Below are 24,501 nucleotides of genomic sequence, written 5' to 3'. Positions count from 1 at the left end.
GGTTTCCTAACGATCATGTGACTGGCAAACCCACAGATTCTGAGATATTAGTCCACTCTATTATATTAGTAGTGTTTGGCTGAATATTCTGAGCCCACTGTTTATGAAAAGGGGGTATGCATGCAGTGGAACAGAAAAAAAGGGCTGTTTCATTGTGGGAAGGAATGCTAAAAAACCAAATTCTGCTATTACATTGGTTTAATATCATTGGAGTTAGCCTAGTATAAATTATACTTTGGTCCTTGTTTATAATTTTTGTAAAAACTGTGGCATATTCCAAAAATAAATATAGAAACTGCTCCCATCTACTGGTATTTGAATGGTTCATTTGAAGTTCAGGCTTCAGCAGAGAGAGGCTCCATAGCTGAGCTGCTTATGAGGCAGTAACCACTCACTCCAACACAGGTAACACCTGCTGAGCAGGTTATGTATGTATAAACAAGCATCATTGTTTTCCTTTCTTGGAGCTTAAGCCAGATCAATAGTAATGTAGTGTGTGCTCTGTTGGGCTGCACCAGCAAATGACAACATTAAAGCCTCTCTATGGGTTGTTATTCTGCAAGAAAACAAACCTACTGCAAGATGCCTGCTAAAATGTTCAATAGCCTTACAACTGGTACTTGCTTCTTTAAAACTCTGGTGCTGAGAGTCAGGTATCCAAAAGACAAATGTATTTGTTCTGAATACACAAGCTACTGACCCATACAACAACAAGGGTTTAAAACTGACCTTTTAGATGTCTACATGGTGCTAATGGTGGACAGCAAGTGACCATCTAGATTAGGTTCACTTGTTGAGCATAGTGGAGAGAGTAGTCTATTAGGGTACGTCTATACTTACCTCCGGGTCTGGCGGTAAGCAATCGATCTTCTGGGATCGATTTATCGCGTCTTGTCTAGACGCGATAAATCGATCCCGGATCGATCCCGGAAGTGCTTGCCATCGACGCCGGTACTCCTGCTCCACGAGAGGAGTACGCGGAGTCGACGGGGGAGCCTGCCTGCCGCGTGTGGACCCGCAGTAAGTTCGAACTAAGATACTTCGACTTCAGCTACGTTATTCACGTAGCTGAAGTTGCGTATCTTAGTTCGAAGTGGGGGGTTAGTGTGGACCAGCCCTTAGAAAGCTGCTAAATAATAAATGAGAATTGATGTCTATTTGCAATGACTTAGTCAACTGGAGACACAATGTAGTCTCATGGTCAAAGCAAAGGATTGTGAAATATGGAATCATTGTAAAAACAGGAGAATACCTATAAGACTACATGGAAAAATGTAAGGTTAAGCTTCTCTGTGTTCTGACATGCCCCACTATTAACTGTGACTCTACAAGGGAAGGAGGTGCTCAGCATGGAAAGGGTTTTAGATTAATCACTGGCTGCTTTATCCCAGACAAAATGTAATGGGGATCTCTCAGGTGGAGCTGGCAGGGGAAGCTGAGATATTTGTCACAGTTTGACAATTAAGCAAATATGCTCCTCTGGGTTGGCTCTACATAAGCAATGAGCTGCTGGACTAGCAGCATATGTGAGATGAGGAAAAACGTGGAAGTCTAGTGGCAAGACAGAAAGGACTGGAAAACACTGAGCATTGAGCCATCAATCTTCAAGATTCATGGTATGTCGCCAATTAATTAAAAGATGACTGTAAGCCTGTACTGTAGCTATTTTATATTCCAAGGACTTATAAATGGACCAGCCTAACTAAGTAGTTGGTATTTTGCTATAGTTTAGACTATTACATTCTAACTACTGGTTCAGTTAATGACGTTTAGGGGCAATAAGTGCATATGCAAAATGCAGGTTTTGCTTAGAACCAGGAATTTCTGACTGCTGAAGCCAATGCCCCAAGAAAATAGGCTCTAGGTATATTCACTGCAGGGCATGCATAGGGGAAATTGGGTGTAATTAACTTAACTAGAAACTAGGTGTCACTATAGCATGATACGATAAAACTGAAACAGTGCTGCTTTGGCAAAAACACCAAGAGATTGAATCAAGTCTGCTAGCGTCTAACCTGATGCCTACTAAGAGAGATTGGCTGTGAGCACACGTGCCATACACTATAGGTACAAGACCTGGAGTCTGCCTATGGGTGGAATAACAAGCTGGGCAGTCAATGTTCTTCCCAGATGTTACTAGTTTTACATCCTCATTTATATTGTGTTTATAATATTTGATATTTTTCTCTGTAGCTGATGTGTCTGAAATGGATTCAGAGTAATGACCCTTATCCACTAACAGTACAGTTATGTTTGGGGAGAAGAGAGGATGTTTTCATATATCACAATTATAACTGATAAACTGGCACTGCAAGACCATGGATAAATTTGTTGGTTGTTCTAGCAGTAGTAAAACATGTATTTAAAATATTTATTCTCGTTTGTTACCTTCTGGTTTCTCTTTAGCGATACCACTGTAAACAAGGAATCAAAACAGGTGAAAGTAGAAATGGCTTTAGCCACAAGATGGCAATGGCATGTCTTGGGGGAATGTTAACATTCTAAGGATTAACAAATCATTTGCCACAAAGTTTTTTCTCCACTTTATTTCTGTTTCACTCTACTTCTGAGATGAAGAGACAAAAGTCCTTCCTGTTGACAGAGGCATAAGACTCCCTATATACTGTAGTGTAACTTGGCAAGAATTTGCCCTCAGAACTGATGGGTTAATCTCTTCCTGTATGAGAAAGTAACCATTAGCCAGACAACTGCTCTAAATCTAAAGCTTGCTTTGTTTAAATGCTCTTTGCAACTCACAGCTGTAGGACAGAAAAGTCTTTGTGATATATGATATTATATAACATGGAGGTCAACCCCAAGGATGAAGCTAGAAACTTTACTGGAAGGAGGTTTTAAAACCAAACTGCAAAGCAAAATTGAAAACTGAGGGCTTGTCTACATGGTAGGGTAATGCACTCTACAGGGTGTGATTTCTGAACAGGGCCGGCTCCAGGTTTTCTGCCGCCCCAAGCGGGGGGGGGGGAAAGCCGCAGCAGCGCAATAGCTCCGCTCTTTGGCGGCAGGTCCTTCGCTCTAAGAGGGACTGAGGGACCCGCTGCCAAATTGCCACCGAAGACCCGGACGTGCCGCCCCAATAGCAGCCGGAGTGCCGCCCCTTGGTATTGGCCACCCCAAGCACCTGCTTCTTTAGCTGGTGCCTGGAGCCGACCCTGTTTCTGAAGCACAGTGATGCATTGCATTGTAACTGGTCCATGTAGACCGGGGTAGTCAATTTATTTTTTGTCAAGATCCAAATTTCTTGGTCAAGGTATAGTCAAGGTCCAGACTTCAGAGAAACATTTTTCAGACCTCAATAACAATCATAATGATAAGTAAATAAAAGATTTTGCGGTCTGTTCTAAAGCACCTGGCAGTCTGAATTTGGCCCGCAGTCCGCCTAGTCACTACCTGTGATGTAGACCTTCTAGTGTGCTTTAATGGAATGCGGTTTGAAACAGAACTTTGTTAAAGGGCACTAGGGAACCTTTAGTGTGCACTAAAGCTCACTGTCTAAAAGACAATGGCATGACATAGTCTTAGATTTTTAATCTGAAACACTAAAAAGAACATAGTAAATTTTCTCAGCAGACCAGACTATGGAGCCCCTACTCATGTTGGTGAGCATTTACGCAGATGACTTCAATGGGACTATTTGCATGAATAAATGCTCACTAGATTTAAGTAAGAGCTCCACATTCTAGCCCAGAGAGTTTAAGATTCTTCTGTAAGTGAAACCAAAATATTTTCTTACAGCTTGTGATTAGTCCCGTAAAAATAATCTCACTATTTGCCTTGTTTTATGTGTGGCAAAGTCTCACTTTTAGTGTTTCTTTCTAAGCCTGCATGGACAACTAAAATTTTCTGATCAATCCAAAGGAGAAAAGCCAAATGTCAGCACTCAAAACAATGGATAAAACAAAAAGCCTTATTAAATGGATGAAGTCTTCAACGAATGAGTAACCAATCGTCCTTCTGGGTGTTCTAAAAATAGCTCATAAATGCAGCATAAAATCTTATTGTAGCGCGCGCACACACACACACACACACACACACACACACACACACACACACACACACACACACACACACACACACACACACACACACACACACACACACACACACACACACACACACACACACTGGAAGTTTTCTGCCAAAACATTAGCTTTTCCTTCTTTATTTTCTCTCCTTATTGCTTTTGTAAAGACCTTCCATTAAAAATTCGTATACATTGGTGTGATACAAATCTTCCTGACTATTTTGTGCAACTTGAAATTCCAGAAATCATTTTTTCTGGTTTGTTAACTTCTACATCTGTATGGGTCTTAGTACTTCCTGCCACTATCTGAGGGTTAGCATGTTTAATGAGAACTAATACGCAAGAATCTCTGAGAAGTGATTCTGAACTCCAAAAACCTACTTTCATTTTCCTCTGCTCTAGGCTGTCTTGAGAGCTATGAGAAAGGAGACAAGGATTAATAAAAATTCTCCACATTAACACTGATCAGACATACAATTTAATATACCTAGAGACTGCTATGGAAATGTCTTGAAAACACTTTAAGAAGGCATGGAAATTGTTAAAAAGCATGATAAGTGAGGAAATCACAGCACAGTTAACACTTAAGATACAAAAAATGAAGGATTATTCTTAATGCTACAATGACTTGTTATAGAATCATAGAATGTCAGGGTTGGAAGAGACCTCAGGAGGTCATCTAGTCCAATCTCCTGCTTCTCTGTGACTGTTATAAACCGTCACAACCTCTACCTGGTTTGTTATTAGACATAGCTAAAGACTTGTTTCTTTGAAGCAGTTCATCCCAGGATCAGCATTTGAGTTTGTCAGTATTGAAAATATTAATAAGATATAAGGTTGCAACTTAGTTTGGGACTTTTTTTTTGTATCAATGTTATTTTTCTTCATGTAGGAAACTTTGGATTTGGAGCTTTTACATTAGCATTCTTTATGTTGTAAGAAGCAGTGAGGACAGAACCAAACCAAGCAGTGACACATCATGTTACTACATAGGGTTACAAGTCTGTAACCCTACAAGTTGGTTTGATAACTTTCACCTCCAGGACTAATCAGAAGTGAAAAGATTTTAAAAGAGGTAAAGAGGCAAAGCCTTAGCCTGTTACTGTGACAACCTGCATGGTTATTTCAGCAGGGGAGCTTTTGTTACTTCATGGCAAGATGTCACCTAAAGCAGAGGAGCACGGGGGAACAGTCCGACCTGAACCTCATGGTGGTGGAGGGGCCGTAACATCTGAAGTAGGGGATTGCTCGCTGGAGCTATGCCATCGGTGATGAAGGCTTGTCTGAAATATTGCCTTGGGCATTATGTGAGGTGGATAGATCCAACGTGAACCCTGAAAATAATGGCTAACACAGGCGGCGAAGATACAGGGCAGCAGCTGCACCTAGCTACCCGAGGTGAAGGAGATCGCTGAGAAAGACTCAACGGCTGTTGTCGCACAGCGTGAAGCCAGTACTGGTAGACCAGGAAAAGGGTTGCGTTACTGCACCTCCGTCTCATCCCAGTGGGACGAGGTATTTCCCAAGATAATCATTCGCTCTTGTTTTTTTTTTTTTTTACCATGAATAACCTAGTACTCAGCACCAGGGTTAAAGCCCCTGCCTTACTTTCAGCTGTAGATGCCTTGTCGGTGCTGTCTCCCCTCGGTGCAAACATGACGGGTTTGTGCCAAAGCCCCCCTGGGGACACGTGTCCTCTGTCGGCAGGCATGTCTGCAGTACATTGTGACAATGCATCCAATTGTATCTAGGATCGCCAACAGTCCACCAAAATTGCAACTTGGAATGTTGCAACTCTTCACAGGCATGGTCATCAGGTCGCTGTCTCCCACGAAATGGACCGTCTTGGTATATCAATCGCAGGACTAACAGAAGCAAGGCTGATAGATCACGGATGTCACGAGGTGGAAGATTCTTTACTTCTGTATTTTAGCGGCCCCAACCATCTATATGGGGTAGCACTACTACTGCGAGGTGAGGCCGAGTCCTTCCTGACAACCTGGACACCTGTGTCTCCTCGTTTACTTACTGCACGTCTTAAACAGCGGCACCGTTACCTCACTGTCACAGTAGTCTATGCGCCAACAGAGGAATCTGTTGACTCAGTTAAAGATCATTTCTACGATCAGTTGGAACATCTAGTATGCACAGTCCCTCCAAATGATAATCTCGTGATCCTGGGTGACCTAAATGCAGTTACTGGCTCCCTGCAAACTGGGTTTGAACAGTTGATTGGTCATTATGGTTCAGGCACACCCAATGATAACTCTCGCCGCTTGCTTACATTCTGTGCCTCCCAGAATCTTTCCATTCTTGGGTCATGGTTCAAGCAACGACGCATACAGCAGATGTCATGCATCTCTCATGGTGGCGTCACTCAGAAGGAGTTGGACCACATCATTACACACAACAGGTGTCTCTTTACCTCCTGTAGAGTATATCATGTTGCGGAATGCGTGGCGAACACAGATCACCTTCTAGTGGTCGCCCGTATGGTGTTGATGCTCCAATGAGCAGGTAAGCTCTCTGCGATGATGAAGAAGTTTTACATCGACGCACTCCATGTGCCAGATTTAGCCAACAGGTTTTGTATTGACGTCAGCAACAGATTCTCAGCTCTAGCTAATCTGCCAGATGATGTGGAGGTTGCCTGGTCTCTGTTCACTTCTACCCTCAACCAATCTGCTGAGCAGACGATTGGCTATAGGCACCCAGCACGTCGACCATGGTTATCAGAGGAGGCCTTCCAGATAATTAAATTGAAGGCTGCAGCCCGCCAGAGTGGCGATAAGCACACTCTTAATCAGCTGAAGCGAAAATTTAACACCCTGGCACTCCGCGATCACAGGGCATATTATAACCAAGTGGCGGATGATGTTGAATTTGGCTTAGCCAGGGGTGACTTGAAGCCAGCATTCCGTGCCATTCGCAACCTAAGTGGTCAAGAGGTAGTCACTACAAACGGCATCCTGAACGACAGCCAAGGCCATCCATGTAAATCGGATGATGACATTCTCTCACGCTGGGTGAAACATTATCACAGTGTTCTGAACCATCCTCCAGCTGCCACTTGTTCAAAGCTGGATGATCTGGCAGTCACTGCAGTTCCGGATCTAGACATTTGTACTGATGCACCAACACTGGATGAAGTGAAGTGTGCCATCGTTAAACTGAAAAATGAACGTGCAGCCGGTGCTGATGGCATTCCCTCAGAGCTGCTAAAATGTGCTGTTGATCCTGTAGCAGAATCACTACTGGCCATCTTTCATTTGGTGTGGAGAACTGTAACCCTGCCAACCGCCTGGAAGGATGGTATTGTGATCTCATTCTGTAAGGGCAAGGGACCACTCAGTGAATGTAAGAGCTACAGGCCATGGGCAGTGTGTGAACCGCTGGCTAGCAGAGGCTAGCCCCCGCCCCCGCCCCTTCCATCCGAGGCCACGCCCCTTCCGCATGCCCCGGAACTCAGAGCCCCTACCACTGTGGTTGCCTCTGCCCAGGCTGGCTAGTGCCCACAGGCCCCCCCGCCCCCCCCGAGCGCCCCCTGGAGCCTAGAAGCACCGCCAAAGCAGGGCCTTGGGGGCAGAATGTGGGTGGGGCCATGCCTGGCTGTTTGGGGAGGCACTGCCTCCCCCAGCCTCCCTTACCTGCTGCCCATGCTACAGGCCGATCACCTTGCTCTCCGTTCCAGGAAAGGTGTTTGCGCATGTTTTGCGGGCATGCCTGGAGCCTTTGCTACATCGGAAGTGTCACCCCCAACAGTCAGGCTTTACGAGGAACAGGTCCACGTTAGATGCCATTCTGGCCCTTCTCTTGTCAGAGATACATCGTGATTTCAGGAAGCCCCTGCACGTAGCGTATGTTGATCTTAAGGCTGCATTTGATTCAGTAGACCGTGTCGCGTTATGGAAGGCCTTGAAGGGCATAGGTGTCCTTACCACTCTGCTGGACTTGATTAGAGAGCTTCATAATGGAACCACTGCCCATGTTTGTCTGTTGAACCGGAGGTCAGCGCCTTTTAAATCAGTATCTGGTGGTAGGCAGGGTTGCGTTCTGGTCCCTGCACTCTTTTGTCAGGCAATGGATTTCATAATATAGCATTCCGTCAGGTCCATAGGCATTGAGGTGAGTGAGAGATCACCAACAGAACTTGACTACGTTGATGATGATGATGATGATGATGATCTTTTAGTACAGAGCCCCGACAGGTTTTGTGAGGCACTCCAGCATAGGAGTCAGCTAAAATTGGTCTCCATGTTTCATGGTCAAACACAATACTGCAAAATCTAGGACCAGGTCCAGCTGCGACTCCATTCTCATTGAACAACGAAACCGTCAAATCAGTTTTCAGCTTTTGCTATCTGGGTTCTATACTTACCAGCTCCTCCAATTCTCACACGGATTGGCATTGCAGCATCTGCCATGTGCTGTTTACAACAGATATGGAATCAACATCATCTTAGTATGAGCACCGAGTCCAGGATTTATTCGAGCTGTATCCTTCCCATACTGTTGTATGGCTGCAAAACATGGACACTACACCACGCAGACTGGACAAAGCTGGAGGCTTTCCACACAAAATGTCAGCGTCGTATATTGGGCATAAAGTGGAATGACTTCATCTGTAATGCAGATGTTTATGGTCGTTCAGGTCTACAGACTACTGGGGCCATTGTCCGGAGGCGGTGCCTTACGCTTTTTGGGCATGTCGCAAGAATACCACAAGATGTTCCAGAAAACACTGTTCTCCGGGTGGCTTGTAACATCCAGGATCAAATTCCACCAACTGAGGGGTGGAGGTGGCCCAGAGACAGACCCCCTATTACATGGGTTCATCAAGTCTGTTCTGATGTTGTACTCTCTGGCTGTCAAGCCTTTGCGGTTGCGCAGGAACGGACCAAATGGCGAACTATCTCTATGGCCGACTGTCTGACTAAGCATTGGGCGGGGAGAGAGAGAGAGAGTTCATTGGGAGTGACTCTGTCGGGGGGGGGGGGGGGGAAACAATTTCTATAGAAGCACAAAAAAAATCTCTCTCTCTCTCTCTCTCCCAGAGATAAATATTCTTCACTGGCTATGCCCCACCCAAATAGCTGTAATGTGTAGCTCTGTGGAAGGGAAGGTTAAACAACACGGGGAGCCCAATGGCAGGAGTGTGCAGTTAGCAAGTGCTCAAAACAGGGGCGTAGAGTATTTCTCAATTGTCTCTCATTTATAGTCTCAAATTTACCTCCTGGCTACCCTTGTTGGTTGTTCTCTCTTTTATTGCTGCAATATATTTATATAAGAAGTGCTGAATCATGTCTGAGAAGGCACATATTTTTGAAGTGAAACTAGATGACTCACTGTATCACACTATACTCATGATTAGCCAGTGACTAATATCAAAGAGCTTCATTGAACAAAAGCCCTGGATCTAAATCTTAGTTCGGTTTTCTGTTTGAAGTGTTTTTGTTAAAGGTTCTTCGTGTGTGCCTGTTGCTGATATACTGTTTTATAACCGGCTTTGATGACAAGACTATCTGTAACCTCTCACTACAGCAATGGTGTATTGTTTTACACTGAAAATGCTGTGAAATGTAACCTAAAATACTGAATCACAAGGTTACAGAAAATATTATTTATGTTAAAGAAACAAAATTATTTTTAAGCTTCCCGTAGTAGCTTTTTTGTCCCTCATCTTGTAGTATTTGTCCCACGTCGGACAAGTTTGCCCAGTGTTAAGAACAGGGATGTTACTGACACTTGGGTTCTCTTCCTACTTCTCTCACTAGCTCGCTATGTAGGTGAGCTTGCACCGGTCACTTAGGCTCAAGTTTTCAAATGTGGCTTCTGATTTTGGGTGCCTCTGTTTTTCAGTGGTCAACATGAGACACCCTCTGCCTGACTTTCAGATGTGCTGAGTTACTATTGACTTCAGCTGCGTCTGTGGGTGTTCAACATCTCTGAAAATCAAAATACGGTGTTTCAAAATGAGCTACCAAAAATAGGTACCCAAAATCAGAGGCCACCTTTGAAAAGGTTGGGCCTCTCTTTGCCCCAATTCATAAGCTTTTTAAAATTTTAAAAATGCATTATATTTAAAAATAGGTAGGGTTTGACTTGTTTGTTCCAGCTAAAATTGTGATTTTTTGCATTTTTTGCCATGACAAAGTTGTGAGTTTTTTCCAATTTTTACTATGACAAATAGTCAGTCTTAATTAATTGTATGATATGGGCCTTGGAAACTTAAGAGGTATAAAGAGGCTGAAAAACTACTAGTTGTAAAGATAAACACATCAGGACAATAACGATGTAACGAGGACTGTTGTACTAAAAGCAAAGTCTGGATTATTTTATAGTCAGCTTTTCAAAACATAGTGAGTATCAAGAGAATCCAATATCCCATAGGTCATGTTCTAATTAAAATCCTTTCCAGCTTCCAGACAGTCAGGATTGAAAGCCTCAGTTCCCATCAGTATCAAGGAGAGACCACAGATTAGCTACAAGCACCCAAAGCCACTGGATCAATATATGTGACCTTTTCAGACCAGCTCAACTATATTTATAACACTCCAATGAAGCAGTGTTCTGTGAATTAAAAAAATAAAAATGTCATTCCAAAGAGCTCCACAATGTACAGAGCAGTTTCAGCTCCAGATGGACTTTTCCTGCCAATTGAATGAAAAGCCTCGGTGGCAGCTTTGCAACTCATAAGAAGTGCTCTAAGAGAACAGAAATAGGTCTTGCTCTGAAATATGTTCATGATGCCAACAAGCTGCATCATGCCAATTTTTTATTGTGAAATATACCAGGTGCCACCATCGGATGCATTCTGAACCATCCTGAAGTCTTGTGTATATGCTTGAAACAGAGCTTAGTCCTGATTCTCAGTCACATTAAAGACCCCCTTATACTACGTTGGCACCAAAAAGCAGCCTTAAATTGGGTGGAACGAGCCCCCAGAGTATACCAGTTGCACTGGGGGCATGATTGGATGGTGTAGCACTGATATGAGGGCCTTAAAATGACCCTGTTCCTAGCCCTTGGATCGGAGGCATGATTAGCATGCACTGCACTATCGGTGGGATTTTCAAATGTACCTATGTGACTTTGAACACAAGTCCCATTGAAAGTCGCTGAGACTTGTTCTCCTAAACCACATAAACACTTTTGCAAATCCTGACGTTCAGTTGTTCTTTTCTTCTCAGGGCCCATATGTGGCCATGTGAAGCAGAGTGAAAACTAGAGTAGACCTGAGCCACCTTAACCATGCCTCAGCTGCAGGCATGGGGTAACTGAGAATTAGGCCAGCTGGGTCCACATTCAAAAGTGCTTTTAATGGTGCACAGTTGTTGCCAGTACTTGTGCAATTGCGTTTGCTCAAAGTATGGCTTGCCACTGTTGCAACCTGCATCAAGTCTCTCTGGACCATCGCTGTGGTAGTGCTGGTAGAAATCACTGGTGTGGCAGCTGCGCCACTGCATTTGGCATGTCTCCCAGCATGCTTTTATAAGGCTCCTACAACTCGTCTTGCCCTTACCCTGTGCAGTATCTCCAGTGCTTCTGACTGTAATTTTATGCATAAAAGTTTTCTGTTCACAGGGTGCAATACAACAGACTCAAGATTTATTTTATTTAAAAAAAGGAAAGAAGCTTTTAATGTAATACTGCTGTTATTCAGTTTTAGATAGCTGCTATCTTACACACTGAATCATGTTATTTATACAGGCCACAATTCAAAAAACTTGGTATAGCAGCTCTCTAACTGTGGAGATCTGCTTCCACAAACCCCATTTCAGGTATCTGGGTGGGGAAGTCTGGGAATGCACTGGTACTGAAACAGCTAGAGGGAATTCTGTGTGAGATCATTGTAAATAGCTTTATGTTAACCAGATTAGCCAGATTGTGGATACAATGCACTGATACAAATTACAAGGGCACAACTCTGCGCTGTAGACAAGGTGTTTGGGATTCTCATTCTTTAGTGGTTCAGGCTGCATTTCCACATGCACATAGTTAATCCCAGAATTTTTTTTTTTTTTTGAAAACTTTTCTTCTACTGTGGCTGGTAAGCAAGGGAAACACATAAGAACCCCCCCATTGCACAGCTGTATCTTGTGGAGCTGCCAGACAGGGTATGGAGCATGTGTAAATAATTGGCAATCAGTGGGGGAAATACCCATCCTGCCCTGGGATAGTGTTAGGCAGGCTTGTAGCTTGTACCTCTGAGGAAGGCTTAGGTTACTTAATAAAACTTCATGTGGCTGATTTTGAAAAAGAAAGACTGCCATAGATTCTAAGTGGATTGCAGAGCTTCTGTGGGCTTGACAACTAGGGAGGCGTTATTAGCTGGATAAGGAGCCATGTAAGTAAAAAATGAGTAGTGGTGTGTGATTTGAAGCACTATCATTTTCACTCCTCTTACCCTGTCTCTACTGGCTTGATTGTAGTTTAGTTGCATGAGTTCTGCAAACCTCTGTTCATAAAGGTGAAGGAGCAGCACAAGGTAGAGACCTGAATTCATTAGCTCACTTTGTGCCTGTGTGCAGAAAAGAGAGCCAATTTATTTACTGTTACTGTAACGCTGGTTTCTAAAGACCTGAAGGACTAGAACCAGTACTCAGTTCCTTCAGCCAGAGGCTATATTACCTATCAAACTCATTTATTAACTCTGAACTATCTTCGTGGCCTGTATTTAATTTCTTAATTACTGTAAGTAGTGACTATCACATACAATAGCCTAGCATAAGGTCTCTGCACTGACATATGAGTGACCTGGCTTAGACTGGATCAGGAAGCTATCAGACTCCAGGGCCCACAGGGACTGCCAGCATTCCTAAAACACAACATACTAAGGACATAGGGTTGATGAGAGATTCAACACTGATCTTTGGCAGGCAATTAAAGGAGCAAAAGACTCTAAAGAGAGTCCTGTCTAAGGCTCACCTCTGGATTGGTAAATTCGTGGGGGGCTAAGGTCAGAAGGGACCATCTAGTCTGATCTCTGGCATAAAACAGACCATAGAATTTAATCTAGAATGTAACCTGGGATCTTATAGGAAGGAAATTAAAGAGGAGAAAATCAGTTGGGTTCCATACAGCACAAAACAGGAAGAAAACAAATATAAGTTAACTTCTTGGCACAAGTAATGGCAAATCTCAGCTAATAATTAACAAAAAGATGAAGCTATGCCATCTTAAACTGCTGTATATTTTGGCACATATCAAATACAATACAGATCATCAGATCTAACATGCAAATGAGGAGTGGGCCTTTCCATAATTAGATGGAAGCTCTCCAGGGAAAACCATGAGTGTGGAGAGTTAGCATGTGGCACTCTTCCCTTTCAATGCTATATCATGGAGTGGAGTATGCTATGCTGCTGGATGTTTCAGCTTTCTGATATGATGGAAATTTGAGATCCTGACCATTTGTGGGCATTAAAGATCTCACAGCACTTGAGCAATCATAGGGGTGCTGAAAACCCAGTGTCTTGGGCGCACTCTGGGTAAGTAATTAATTCTGCCTTCCCAAATTCCCCCTCTGTAGCTGAATGTTATTAATTGTGAATCTAATCAATCGGCAGAACAAAATGTAAGAATTATTTTGTCTGGCTTTTGACTATTTTTTTGTTTACGTTTTATTCTATGTAATTAGTGCATCAAGCTGCCACTGGTGAAAAGAATCACTGAAATTAACAATTATAACAATTTCCCCTCCAAATACACTGTATCATATTGCTAGCTCAGAATGACAGCCATCTTTCCAGCCCAGAAATAGTTACATTTCACTGTTGAAGCAGAGATTTAAAAAAAAAAAGTGATAATTTTTTTTAATGGTGCACACTGAATACTAAATGAACCCTTGAAGTTACTAATTATAGTGCGGTTCTAAGCAGCATGTTCTTGATTAAGAACATTGGCTTAAAAATTAAGCATTCAGGTACAGTAGTCCCTGAGAGGCATAGCCTAAGCACAGGACCAGGAGACAGGTACTCATCAATTCTAACTGCTTCTCTGAACTTGAGCAAGTCACTTGGTCAAACTTTTTCAACAGCATCCTCTGTCAGTGCTACCAATGTAATAATCCTAAGAGATGGTCATTGATCTGGAAACTACAGCCTTCCTGAAACTACAGCATTCATCTGCATGGCTTAGCACTTACAAAAATCTCCTCAAATCATTTTTGGAAGCTGTATTTTCATTGGTTCTTATGGTGTTTTTGCTTGTGTTTTTTTGTTCCATTCAGACAGGGAATTATATTCCAAGCCATGATGTTCTCCTCTGTGCTTTCAATAGGTATCTACAGACAATCTCATTCTAAGTGAACCTTTATATTCATATACATTTTACAGCACAATGGCAAATCAATCAGCTAGAAAATAGTTTGGTGGTATCACTTCTGTCAAAGCATGCTGGGAAATCATTTACTTTTTTATAACTCAGTAAGGCCTAGAGCGATGCAGATGGGGAAATATACCTTGTTTACTGCAAATAATTTGAGAAACACAATCTGGCAGAAGTGGCTATCTTCTACGAATCAGTGGGAAAAACTCTGGCACACTGCAGTATTTATTTAGATTTCTATAAATGCTAAATAGCATATCTATCCATATGCTTTAGGTGCTTTTGGCATAACTAGAATACATCACAAATAATACTTAAAAGTGCATCAGTACAAACAGATATAAATCACAACCAGCAAGCAAGACCTCCCATTACCTTAATTCCCCATATCTCTCCAACAATTACTCATCCTTACAATTCCACCCATTTTCAAATGCCTAGGAAAAGAGATGAGCTTTGCAGTATGTCCTTAAATGTGTGAATTTGATGTGTTGAATCATCAAACTGTACCCAATATAGGTACAGCCTGTAATTCTGTAAAACACTCTAAAGTTTGAAAATGGGTGTGTGTGCTTATCATTTTAGTCTGTTTATGGTTGTGTGATTATTCCAGAGTGTAGAGACCCTGCTATTTGACAATATGCTTTCTTTCACATATTTTGCCACTCCCCCACCAGCATGACCTACCTTGTCATTCCTGTCTCCCTTTATGAACAACATTTATCTTGTTTCTGAACAAGCTGACCCCATCACCATCTTATAGTAAAGTATTAGCACTCCATGCTTGGAATATTTATCTTCTGGAAAATTAAGCTACTCTTTGGCAGGCATAAACCTAAAAAATACTAAATCTATTATATGGATATATACCTATCTCATAGAGCTGGAAGGGACCCCAAAAGGTCATTGAGTCCAGCCCCCTGCCTTCACTAGCAGGACCAATTTTGCCCCAGATCCCTAAGTGGCCCCCTCAAGGATTGAACTCACAACCCTGGGTTTAGCAGGCCAAAGCTCAAACCACTGAGCTAACCCTCCCATCACTATTGTGATGCTAGGTTTGTTTTCTTACAGCTCTCAATATCCTGCATCTTACTCCTGCATTTTTCTGTTTAAAATAAATTTATTTAACTTGTTTCACAAATAAAACTTTAATATTAATAATGGAATGATGTTCAATTCCTTGAAAATAAAAAATCCACCTGAATCTTCTGTTTGTCTGTGTATTTTTTAAATTGTAAGAGGCTGCAGAGGACAACTAACCTTGGCTAGTCTCCCCCTCAAGAGGCTTGCACACTGCAATGTCATCTCTACCTAGCAAACAGGGCCGGCCCCAGGCACCAGCTTACCAAGCAGGTGCTTGGGGCGGCCACTTCAGAGAGGGGCGGCACGTCCAGCTGTTCGGCGGCAATTCGGCGGACGGTACCTCACTCCTGCTCGGAGCGAAGGACTTCCCGCCGAATTGCCGCCGCAGATCGCGATCGCGGCTTTTTTTTTTTTTTTTTTGGCTGCTTGGGGCGGCCAAAACCCTGGAGCCAGCCCTGCTAGCAAACAAGAATGTTATTCCCCATCTCCAAATGTAATTACAAACTTCCTTCACTCAAAGCCTCATGATACTGGGCAGTTTTGTGAAATGAACTGCGATTATTATTCTCAGACTCCTATTACTCAGGGGCTTTTTTACATTTCTTTAAATCAGCGTAAAGAAGCATATCTCTTCCTTGCAGTTTAGCTGGTTTCAGTGCACGATGGCAGATCATTACACGCACAGAGTACTGCAAGCCAGAAGTAGCAAAACAGGATTACAGGCCTTTATTTGGAAAGAGTCAGTTTCTTACCCGAGACTGTTGGTGATTTCTGTAATAGTCATTCACATCAAAATCATCCAGATCAGCTATCAGGCTCTGCTTACACAGTTCACAGGTTTTCACTGCCCCCAGCTCAGCACCTGAAATTAAATGAGAAATTAAATACTGAACTTGTAAGTCCATATTGAGCACAGTGGCTCCGTATATTACAAAATCACTACTATGTGGAACCTTTATTTTTAAGCCATTTTTTTACTCAGTTGCTAGCTTTGAATCTAAATTCCATTGAACTCTATTCTAATCATACCCAGTCTTATGTGAGCTTTGTATAATGGTTTTAAATACTAGCTGTATTGTCTATTACACTCCATGTGATGTATAACCGTTTACAAAACTGTAACGGGTATGGGTTACAAATGCAGGAGTTATGAGATGCATACCTTGATCAATATGGTTTATTTGACATAGAAAAGTAATATTTATGTACATTTGTTTCAAACAAATGTAAGTTCAATTAATGTAAGTGGCCATTCAGGGCCAGATTTCCAAGGCCTCAGCACCCACAACTGGGACCAGCTTTTCTGATGAGTTCAGTTCCCATTTAGGTTCCTAAATGAAAGCCAGATTCTCAAAAGTCCTCCACTCCCATTGTGACACTTATGGCCAGACTTTCAAAAGAGTTCAGCCACCAACATGCACCCAGTGTGTTGAGATCTTTCGGAAATCTGGCTTTTTAGTCCAGTGCCTAAATGGAAGCTCAGCTTTTCTGAAAATCTGGCCCTAACTATATGGGCCTGGCCCTTAGGGACCAACTCACTCAAGACTGACAGTATGATGTGAAATACTCTTTTCTCTTGCTTGTTACCTATAAATGTATGTATTGTTATATTGTCAAAAAGCAGAGTTGAAAATGGTGAGTAAGATCTAACTCAGAGGGTCAGTTTTCTTTCTGGCAGGCCATTTCATTAGAGAAGTCTTCGTATCGAGCCCTCTCTCTTATCAACACCCACCGCTTGCTTCTCCAAGTCCTTAATTCCACAAAACGCTAGAAGTCTGCTTGTAGTCCAGGAACCACATTTGAAAAACAACAACTCCAGATAACCAGTAACACACTTCTATTTGTATTTGTTTTAAATATTTTGGGCTCTTTCCCACTGAAGTCTGCAGGAATTTTGCCACTGACTGCAGTGGAAACGAGACTGGACACTCTGGCTATTCTCTCTTTGACGACATAGTGAGACCTATACGTTCTGAAACAGAATTTCATTCACTGAACTGGTGGGGATAGTGGTGAAAAAGAGAAAAGGTGCAGGAAAACTCCACCCGAGTCTCAAGTAAAATATAACAATAGCATCCACACCAAGTCTCTACACTCAAGGCCTGGTCAATACCAACCAAATAAAGATCCAGTGTGCTGCCTAGTATTTTCACTGGATGTCTTTCCTCCCCTTCCTGCCCTCCCACATCAATAAAGAAGGGAACCAATCGGCTCCAGTTGCTTTCCACCATAAAAATGACACTGAGACACACCTCAATAAAGAGGAGGAAATTAATAAAATCCGTATTTAAAAAAAAAAAAAAAAAAAAAATCTCAAGTAGATTTTCACCCCCAAATGGAAGAAATACTAGAGCCTCCATGAAATCCTCTTGGGACTTTGCTATTGCCATTGATTTTTTTGTGGAAGGCAGTCAGATATTGTGGTGACGGGTGCCTGTATAAAACTCTAAGATAGAACAATGGGTTCCAGTTGCTTTGGGGCCCACTGTATTATATTTAATATGTGGTTAGTATTGTTTAAAAGCATGTGGCCTTCTATAAAATTTTCTTGGGTATTGAAAATAATCCAAGGTTATTACAGATACTCAGATCAGGGCCTCACCCTAAAGCCAGACACCTAAAAAAAAAAAATCCTTTGCTGACCAAAAGTCCCATTTCTGCCCATCCAAACACATAGCTAGTCAAATACCAAATGAATTTCCAGTATACCATCCCAACTCTCTCTCCCCTTGCTAGTGTTCTTTCTCACTCTGGCTCCCAAGCTGCCTGGCTGAACTCTCCCTGAACCCAGGGCAGGATCTAGGGAAGATGAGGGAAGTAGCTCACTCCCCCGGATACTGGGGTCAGTCAGGAATTTGAATAAGGATTAAGAATCTGCATTTAACTGCTACATCCTCTGCTGGTGAAGAGTAAAACAAGGTTGGTGTGGGCTCCTGTCTTGAATTTTTGACACAAATCTAAACAGTAAGTTCTCACAATATATGGAATTAAGTGATCAATTTGCTTATTGTTATCTCTGGAGGCTGAGACCTGTTTCTGTGACTCTTAGATGACACTGACTCCTCTCCTTCATTGCTAGCTGCTAAATTGCACTAATAGACAGCTAAAACACACAAATGTATGCTCAATATTCCTTTTCCATGCAAGCAATGGCTTAATTGACGTGTGATTTCAAATGTAAGGGGGAGTGGTTTACAAGACAATCTTTGTATTAAAATGTGGTCCATATTATGGAAAACTTTGCAAAACCCTGCTTTGCAATTCACATTTATAGCACAATAATGTTGTTGATCTTCATTCAGGACAAGAATAGAAGTAGAATACCCGGACTGTTTCAATTTACTATTCGTGTGTATTGACCAAGTTGGGGGATGAAGATAAGGGAAGCTTGCATAGCAATAATTTTCAGTGTACCTTTCTCTAGCTATCAGTTACTTTCATAAGCACTAAAATTCATCCTATGCAGGCTCCTTCTCCCCCCATTTCAATATTTAAAAAAAAAACGTTTATCTCACTTTATGGATTTGTCATTCAACATGCTCCCTTTCCTCCCCATTAATTAGTCTTACATATGAAGTTGATGGATCCTACAAATCTGATGTTCACATGATACCGCTGGTAATGTGTAAATCCCTCAGCATTTGATATATATTTTGGCTTATTTTAAACGGTAAACTCTGGAAATTTAGAATTTTAGTTGTGCTCATCTGTTGATTTAATGGCCAGGAGTCTAAGCAAGGCCATCAAATATTTGCAGTTATTTGACCTAATTTTTGCATTGTGGAAAGATTAAAATGTTGACAAACCTATGGGATAAATTCATCCCTGGTGTAACTCCACTGATATCACCTGGTATAGCTCCACTTATGTCAGGCAGTGATTCCAAAGGTGAATTTGGCCCTCATATGATGAGGTTTCTTAAATTAGTGACATGCTGTTGCACTTGTTGTACTCTCCTCTCACATTCCTACCTGATTTTATCTTAGCTTTCAGCCACGTTTTTAGACATTCCTGATGAACAAACTGTAGGGTTCCTACGCACCCACATGGTTCTACCAGTGGATTGGTTAAAGAGCCCCCAGCAATCTGACATATCCGACATTGGTCTCCTTCCTCTTCTGAGTCTTCTGCCAGTAGACTAAAGTCACAATAAAACAAATCAGAAGTGTTCTTTCACCAAACTCTACAGTCCAACATTAGACTCAATTTATATTTTAATTAACATGTTTTGGACAGGGGGTTAGAGAGGCTTCCCTAAACATCTTTCAGTACATGTCAGTGATCTGAACAAATAATATCCAATGAGTTGCAAGTACTATTCACTGTCAAACAAGGTGTACGGGGGGGAGGAATCTTGTGGTTTCTAAATCCTTATTTTTTTTTTAATTTTTGAATCCATGATTGACAGTGTACAGCTCAGAAATTACAGCTGTTTTTATACAAGAACCACAACGTTTTACACTCAACCCCTGCAGAACCAGTTAGGGTGTGGTAGCTAATGTGTACTGCCTTATTTGCAAAGCTGTGCTGTGCTGTCATCAAGGAAATAAATGGAATGTAAATTTTTTTTAAAGGGGAAATATATTTTAACTAGAAGGAAAGGGACCAAAACAGTGTATAGGGATGAGAGGACATTTTAATGACTCTCCAATTACAAACAATGGAGAAAAATGTGAATTTTTTTTTTAACTAAACTACAATCAACACTTCTTGCATGCATCAAAATGACCAGAAAGGATTCATGTTCAAGGACTATAATTCTAAACAACAAAACAACTGAGAACTGGATTGATTTTAGTTAAACTTGGCAAACTCATCATAAACAAATTTTCTGAAGGTGAAAAAGCAACTCAAAAAATACCCCTGCTTTCCTTTTATGGTGATAAAACATGAGACCCTATAGAGTTATATAGAGGTGTCTAAAATGCTGTATATCTTTAGAAAACTGGACAGTCCACAGGTATACATCACTTGGCGATGGGCTATTTCCTGGTGCTTGTAGAGTATCTAGAGGATCTGTGTCAGAGATCTTTATTCAGGACAGGCTGATTGGAGATTGGACAGATTGAGACAATAGGAGAAGCTTCTATCCCCAGGACTCCCACTTCCTTCCTAGCCTGCCCTTCCAACATGACTCATCTCCCTCTGCTGCTAGTTTTCTAGCAATCCCCGGGGCTAAGAGCTTGCTGGGAGACAGCAGATGGTATTAGGAAGTCAAGCGGGCGCATGAAAGTGGCAGTGCAGCTATCTGGGGCCGGTAGCTGTAAGGAAGTGGGTGAAAAAGCCAGAGTCTGTTACAGCCTAGAGTTGGTGGGTGGGGTTTTCTGGAAAGGGGATGGGGGTGGGAAGAAGTGGACATGTTGGGCTGGAGTAAGGAAAGAAAGGTGGTAGGGGACTGAGCAGGAGCGGCGCCAGGGTTTTTGGCGCCCTAGGCGGGGGTCCTTCCGCGCTCCCGGTCGTCGTCAGCAATTCTGCGGCGGGGGGGAGGGGGGCGGAGTGTCCTTCCGCGCTCCCGGTCTTCGGGGCACTTTGGCGGCAGGTCCTGGAGCGAGTGAAGGGCCTGCCGCAGAATTGCCGCCGAAGACCCGGAGCGTGGAAGGACCCCCCCCCCGCAACCGAATTACCGCCAAGGGCGGCAAAATGCTGCCCCCCCAAATCCTGGCACCCTAGGTGACCGCCTAGGTCGCCTAAATGGAAGCACCAGCCCTGGGACTGAGAATGAAACAGAGCTGTTGTTGGAGATGGGGGTAGAGAGGAGGAGATGAGTTTATTCCTCTATAGTCATTTTTCAGTGCAGCATACATAAGGTTTGCATGTCTGTAGTATTCTAAGGGTTAACACCTTTTGAAATAAAGCATCTTTGTTCTTTTAAGGGTCCAGTTTACATTCTGGTACTACTGTATGACTCAGAGCTATGTCACTTCTCTTAAGTGCCAAAACTGAATATGTGGCCAGTTGGTTTATGTTCTGGGGAGTGAAGAGATGGGATGGAAAGGCACATTTTCATAAAAACATCTTTGTTCTTAATTGTTGAAACAACTGCTTGAGAAAAAGAGCAGCTTGCCGATTACAGTCAGCAGCAGGAAACCCAGAGTTGACCAATACGCCTTTATCAGAAAGTCTTTTCAGTCAAGGAAATTACAGTTTTAGGGAAGAAAGTGAAGAAACTGGGTCAGCTAACAAGTTTTTAGAACAGACAATCCTCTTAACTTCCTTAGCATCTGTATGGATGTCTTCTTTTTATCTATATTCCTTGCATAACCAAAAACTTGGTCTAAAAGAGATTAAGGATGGCTATGATACCCTAAAAAGCAAGAAAATAATAAGCTGAGCCACCTCTTAACTATATCCTAATGCCCACACAGCACATTTCCACTGACAGTGACAGACTCCAGATCATCCAAAGGAATTTACTTCTGCCTTCAACTGATAAAGAAACATACTGCAAAGAACACATTCATCTCCTTCACAGTATTACACAAACCTTAATTACAACCTCAGCAACATTAGCAAATATTCAGGGTTGACACAAGGTAAGTGTCGTGTGTCAGAACCATCAGGATGCAATCTATGTTTTGCAGTAGTAAAATGGCAGTTATCTTCCACAGCCTGTGTTCCATTGGAAACAACGAGAAGTACTGCCATTTTTACTAGTGGGGCACGTGTGTGTGTGTGCGCGTGCACACACGCCCTACTAAAACTGATGGCATAAGCAGCTTCAGTGTCATTGTAAGTTATGAAAAATGGCAAGCATTTGAGTAAGGGAAAATTGTAACTATAATGGGCAATATGGGGGGAGGGAAAGGGGTTACTACCTAATTCTTCACCTGCGTACACAAAGGTAGCTAGCAATGAGTTTTAACCATATGGAAATTTTCAAAGATTATAAAATCCAGCCATTTATTACCAAAGGGGATCCAAAAGGTCAAACACCGAGCAACCTTAATATAAACAAATACAGAGCTCTCCACAGAGAGATTCCACAGAGCTCTCCATTTAGCTATAGAACTGCAGGCTACTGTGAAATCATGGATGTGTATAATTATACTGTTATGAGTTAAGCCAAGTCTCATTAAAATTAGGGTATGCAACTGCCATCCCTCATTTAAGATAGCTGTAAGAAACAGTCAGATCCTTTTATAGAACAGTAAGTCTCCACCCCAAACAGAAGTGCATGTCGCTGCCCAAAATACAGGCACAAGCACATGTGAGGTTGCTCGGGAATTTGAACTAATTGGGTGGAGGGGGGGCTTCCCAGGGACTGTTTTAGTAGAGTGGTGTGTGTATGTGAGAGAGAGAGAGGCAGGAGAAACCCCACAGAAGAGGAAGAAAGCCAGGTGCAGCCTGAACAAGCACAGAGTATGGCCCTGAGAAAAACCTATAGAAAGAGCTTTTAGGCTGAATGCTGGCTGAATGGGCTTGGAGCTGTGAGCAAAGAAAATATCGCCAGTTGTTTGTTTCCTTCTGTGTTCAGGGAAACAGGACTTTGTATGTTCTTTGGAAATAAAAAGGATTTCTTCAAAGATACCTGCCTCCATCATCAATTTCTCCTCCCAATGGAAACAACCCACAGGGCCTCAAACTTTGGCTAATTGCTCATGTCAAAAAGGTAACGATACATATTTCTCACCTCTCCTGCAGTTTCTTAAGCTTCTCTGGGTCTGCATGTTTGTTTATTTCCTTTGCACTTGTGGTATCACATGCTGTAATGCTGCTCATAGCACTACTTTGATTTTGTAAATCAGACACTGCCAGCAAAGCAAGTGGTAATTGATCATGTAAAGTGCCAGCCATGTGAAGGTGGGCTGTGAAATTTGTTTGAAACAAAGATGGGCTGGAAGAATCTATAGATAAAAAAGAACTATGTGAATTTAGTAAGTTCTCTTCATCATGTAAGGCAGCATTTGCAGATGTACTCTTTAAACCATTATCTATACTATCATCCAGTAGGCTATTATCTTCAGGTGTACTGACTATAGGTGATGAAGATTCATAACTTTCTGTAGCAGAAAAAGAATCTCTACTTCTTATAGGAGACAAGGGTCTACGGACATTAAACCTTGAACTTCCATCCAAATCCAATACTTGAGATGGTACAGTTGTCGAGCTCAAATTTGTTGAGACCTCAGCTCTATGAGCAGATTGTATTAATGATCTTGGAGTATTATATGCAGAATACAATAATGGTCTATGAACTGTTGACCTTGCAGAAGTAAGGAGATCAGTATAACGCCTCTGGTTGCTTTCATAGGCTTGCAATTCTCTGTTATAAATATTGACGCTACGCCTATCTATAGAGCTAATGTTATTAAGAGTCTCAGCAATAGGTGCGCTGCCTGGTCTGCTTTCAGCTCGTGAGCTTCTTGAACTAAATAATGGAGTTTCATTTTCATTGCAATCAGCACCTTCAGAAGAATTCCCATCTGGAGTGTAAGACTTTCCATAGTCCCTAAAGTTTCTTCGCCTTAATGAAGACTGTTCAACAGCTGTGTCCATTACATTGGGTTGTCTTAATGGTTGATGAGAAGATTCAACTCTTCTTGATGAAATGCTTCTATCATCTCCAGCTTCTTCAGAGTTACATTGTTCATCTTGTGCCAAGGATGTTCCACTAAATTTCCTAATTTGTTCTAGAGGAGTAGGAGAGTGATTTAGATTGAAAGAAAGGAATTCCTTCTCTAGTAAATCATCATCTTTAGTATCATTTTCTTCACAGGACTCTTCCATGTTTAAGCAAAGCATAGAATAAAAGTTTTCATCTCTAAACCTCAAAGGGGCCATTTTAGTGGGTATAAAAGATGGACCATGTGACTCATTTGAGACAAAGGAACCATGAGCTCCTTGCAAGGTAGATGCAGATGATAGAGTTGGAGACTGCTGATCCTGTGGAAGGACACTTCCTATTTTGCTATCTTTGTCTAGACCTTTACAATCGAGATTTAGCTTAGAAGACTGGATTACATTCCTTTTCTCTTGCGATCTCTTCTTGTTCGTGAGCATAGTTTCATTTGTCACTCCTAGATCTGCAGTGAAAACAAAATCAACTT

The 24,501-nt window shown here is 42.1% G+C and overlaps 1 protein-coding gene across 1 annotated transcript in view; it reads right to left on the bottom strand.

Moving 5' to 3' along the window:
• Positions 1–4,364: 4,364 nt before the first annotated feature.
• Positions 4,365–24,501, bottom strand: part of MARCHF10 (membrane associated ring-CH-type finger 10) — a 56,316-nt gene continuing 36,179 nt past the window's right edge. Inside the window, exons 5-9 of the mRNA XM_065422830.1 lie at positions 23,085–24,477; positions 19,426–19,592; positions 16,207–16,316; positions 12,450–12,563; positions 4,365–4,457 (exon numbers count right to left, since the gene is read on the bottom strand). Of these exons, the coding sequence (XP_065278902.1) occupies positions 4,365–4,457; positions 12,450–12,563; positions 16,207–16,316; positions 19,426–19,592; positions 23,085–24,477 (1,877 nt within the window). The remainder of the gene's footprint in view (positions 4,458–12,449; positions 12,564–16,206; positions 16,317–19,425; positions 19,593–23,084; positions 24,478–24,501) is intronic.

This window comes from Emys orbicularis, chromosome 25, assembly GCF_028017835.1.
Source record: "Emys orbicularis isolate rEmyOrb1 chromosome 25, rEmyOrb1.hap1, whole genome shotgun sequence".
NCBI lineage: Eukaryota > Metazoa > Chordata > Testudines > Emydidae > Emys > Emys orbicularis.
This window is presented reverse-complemented; position numbering and strand designations above follow the sequence as displayed.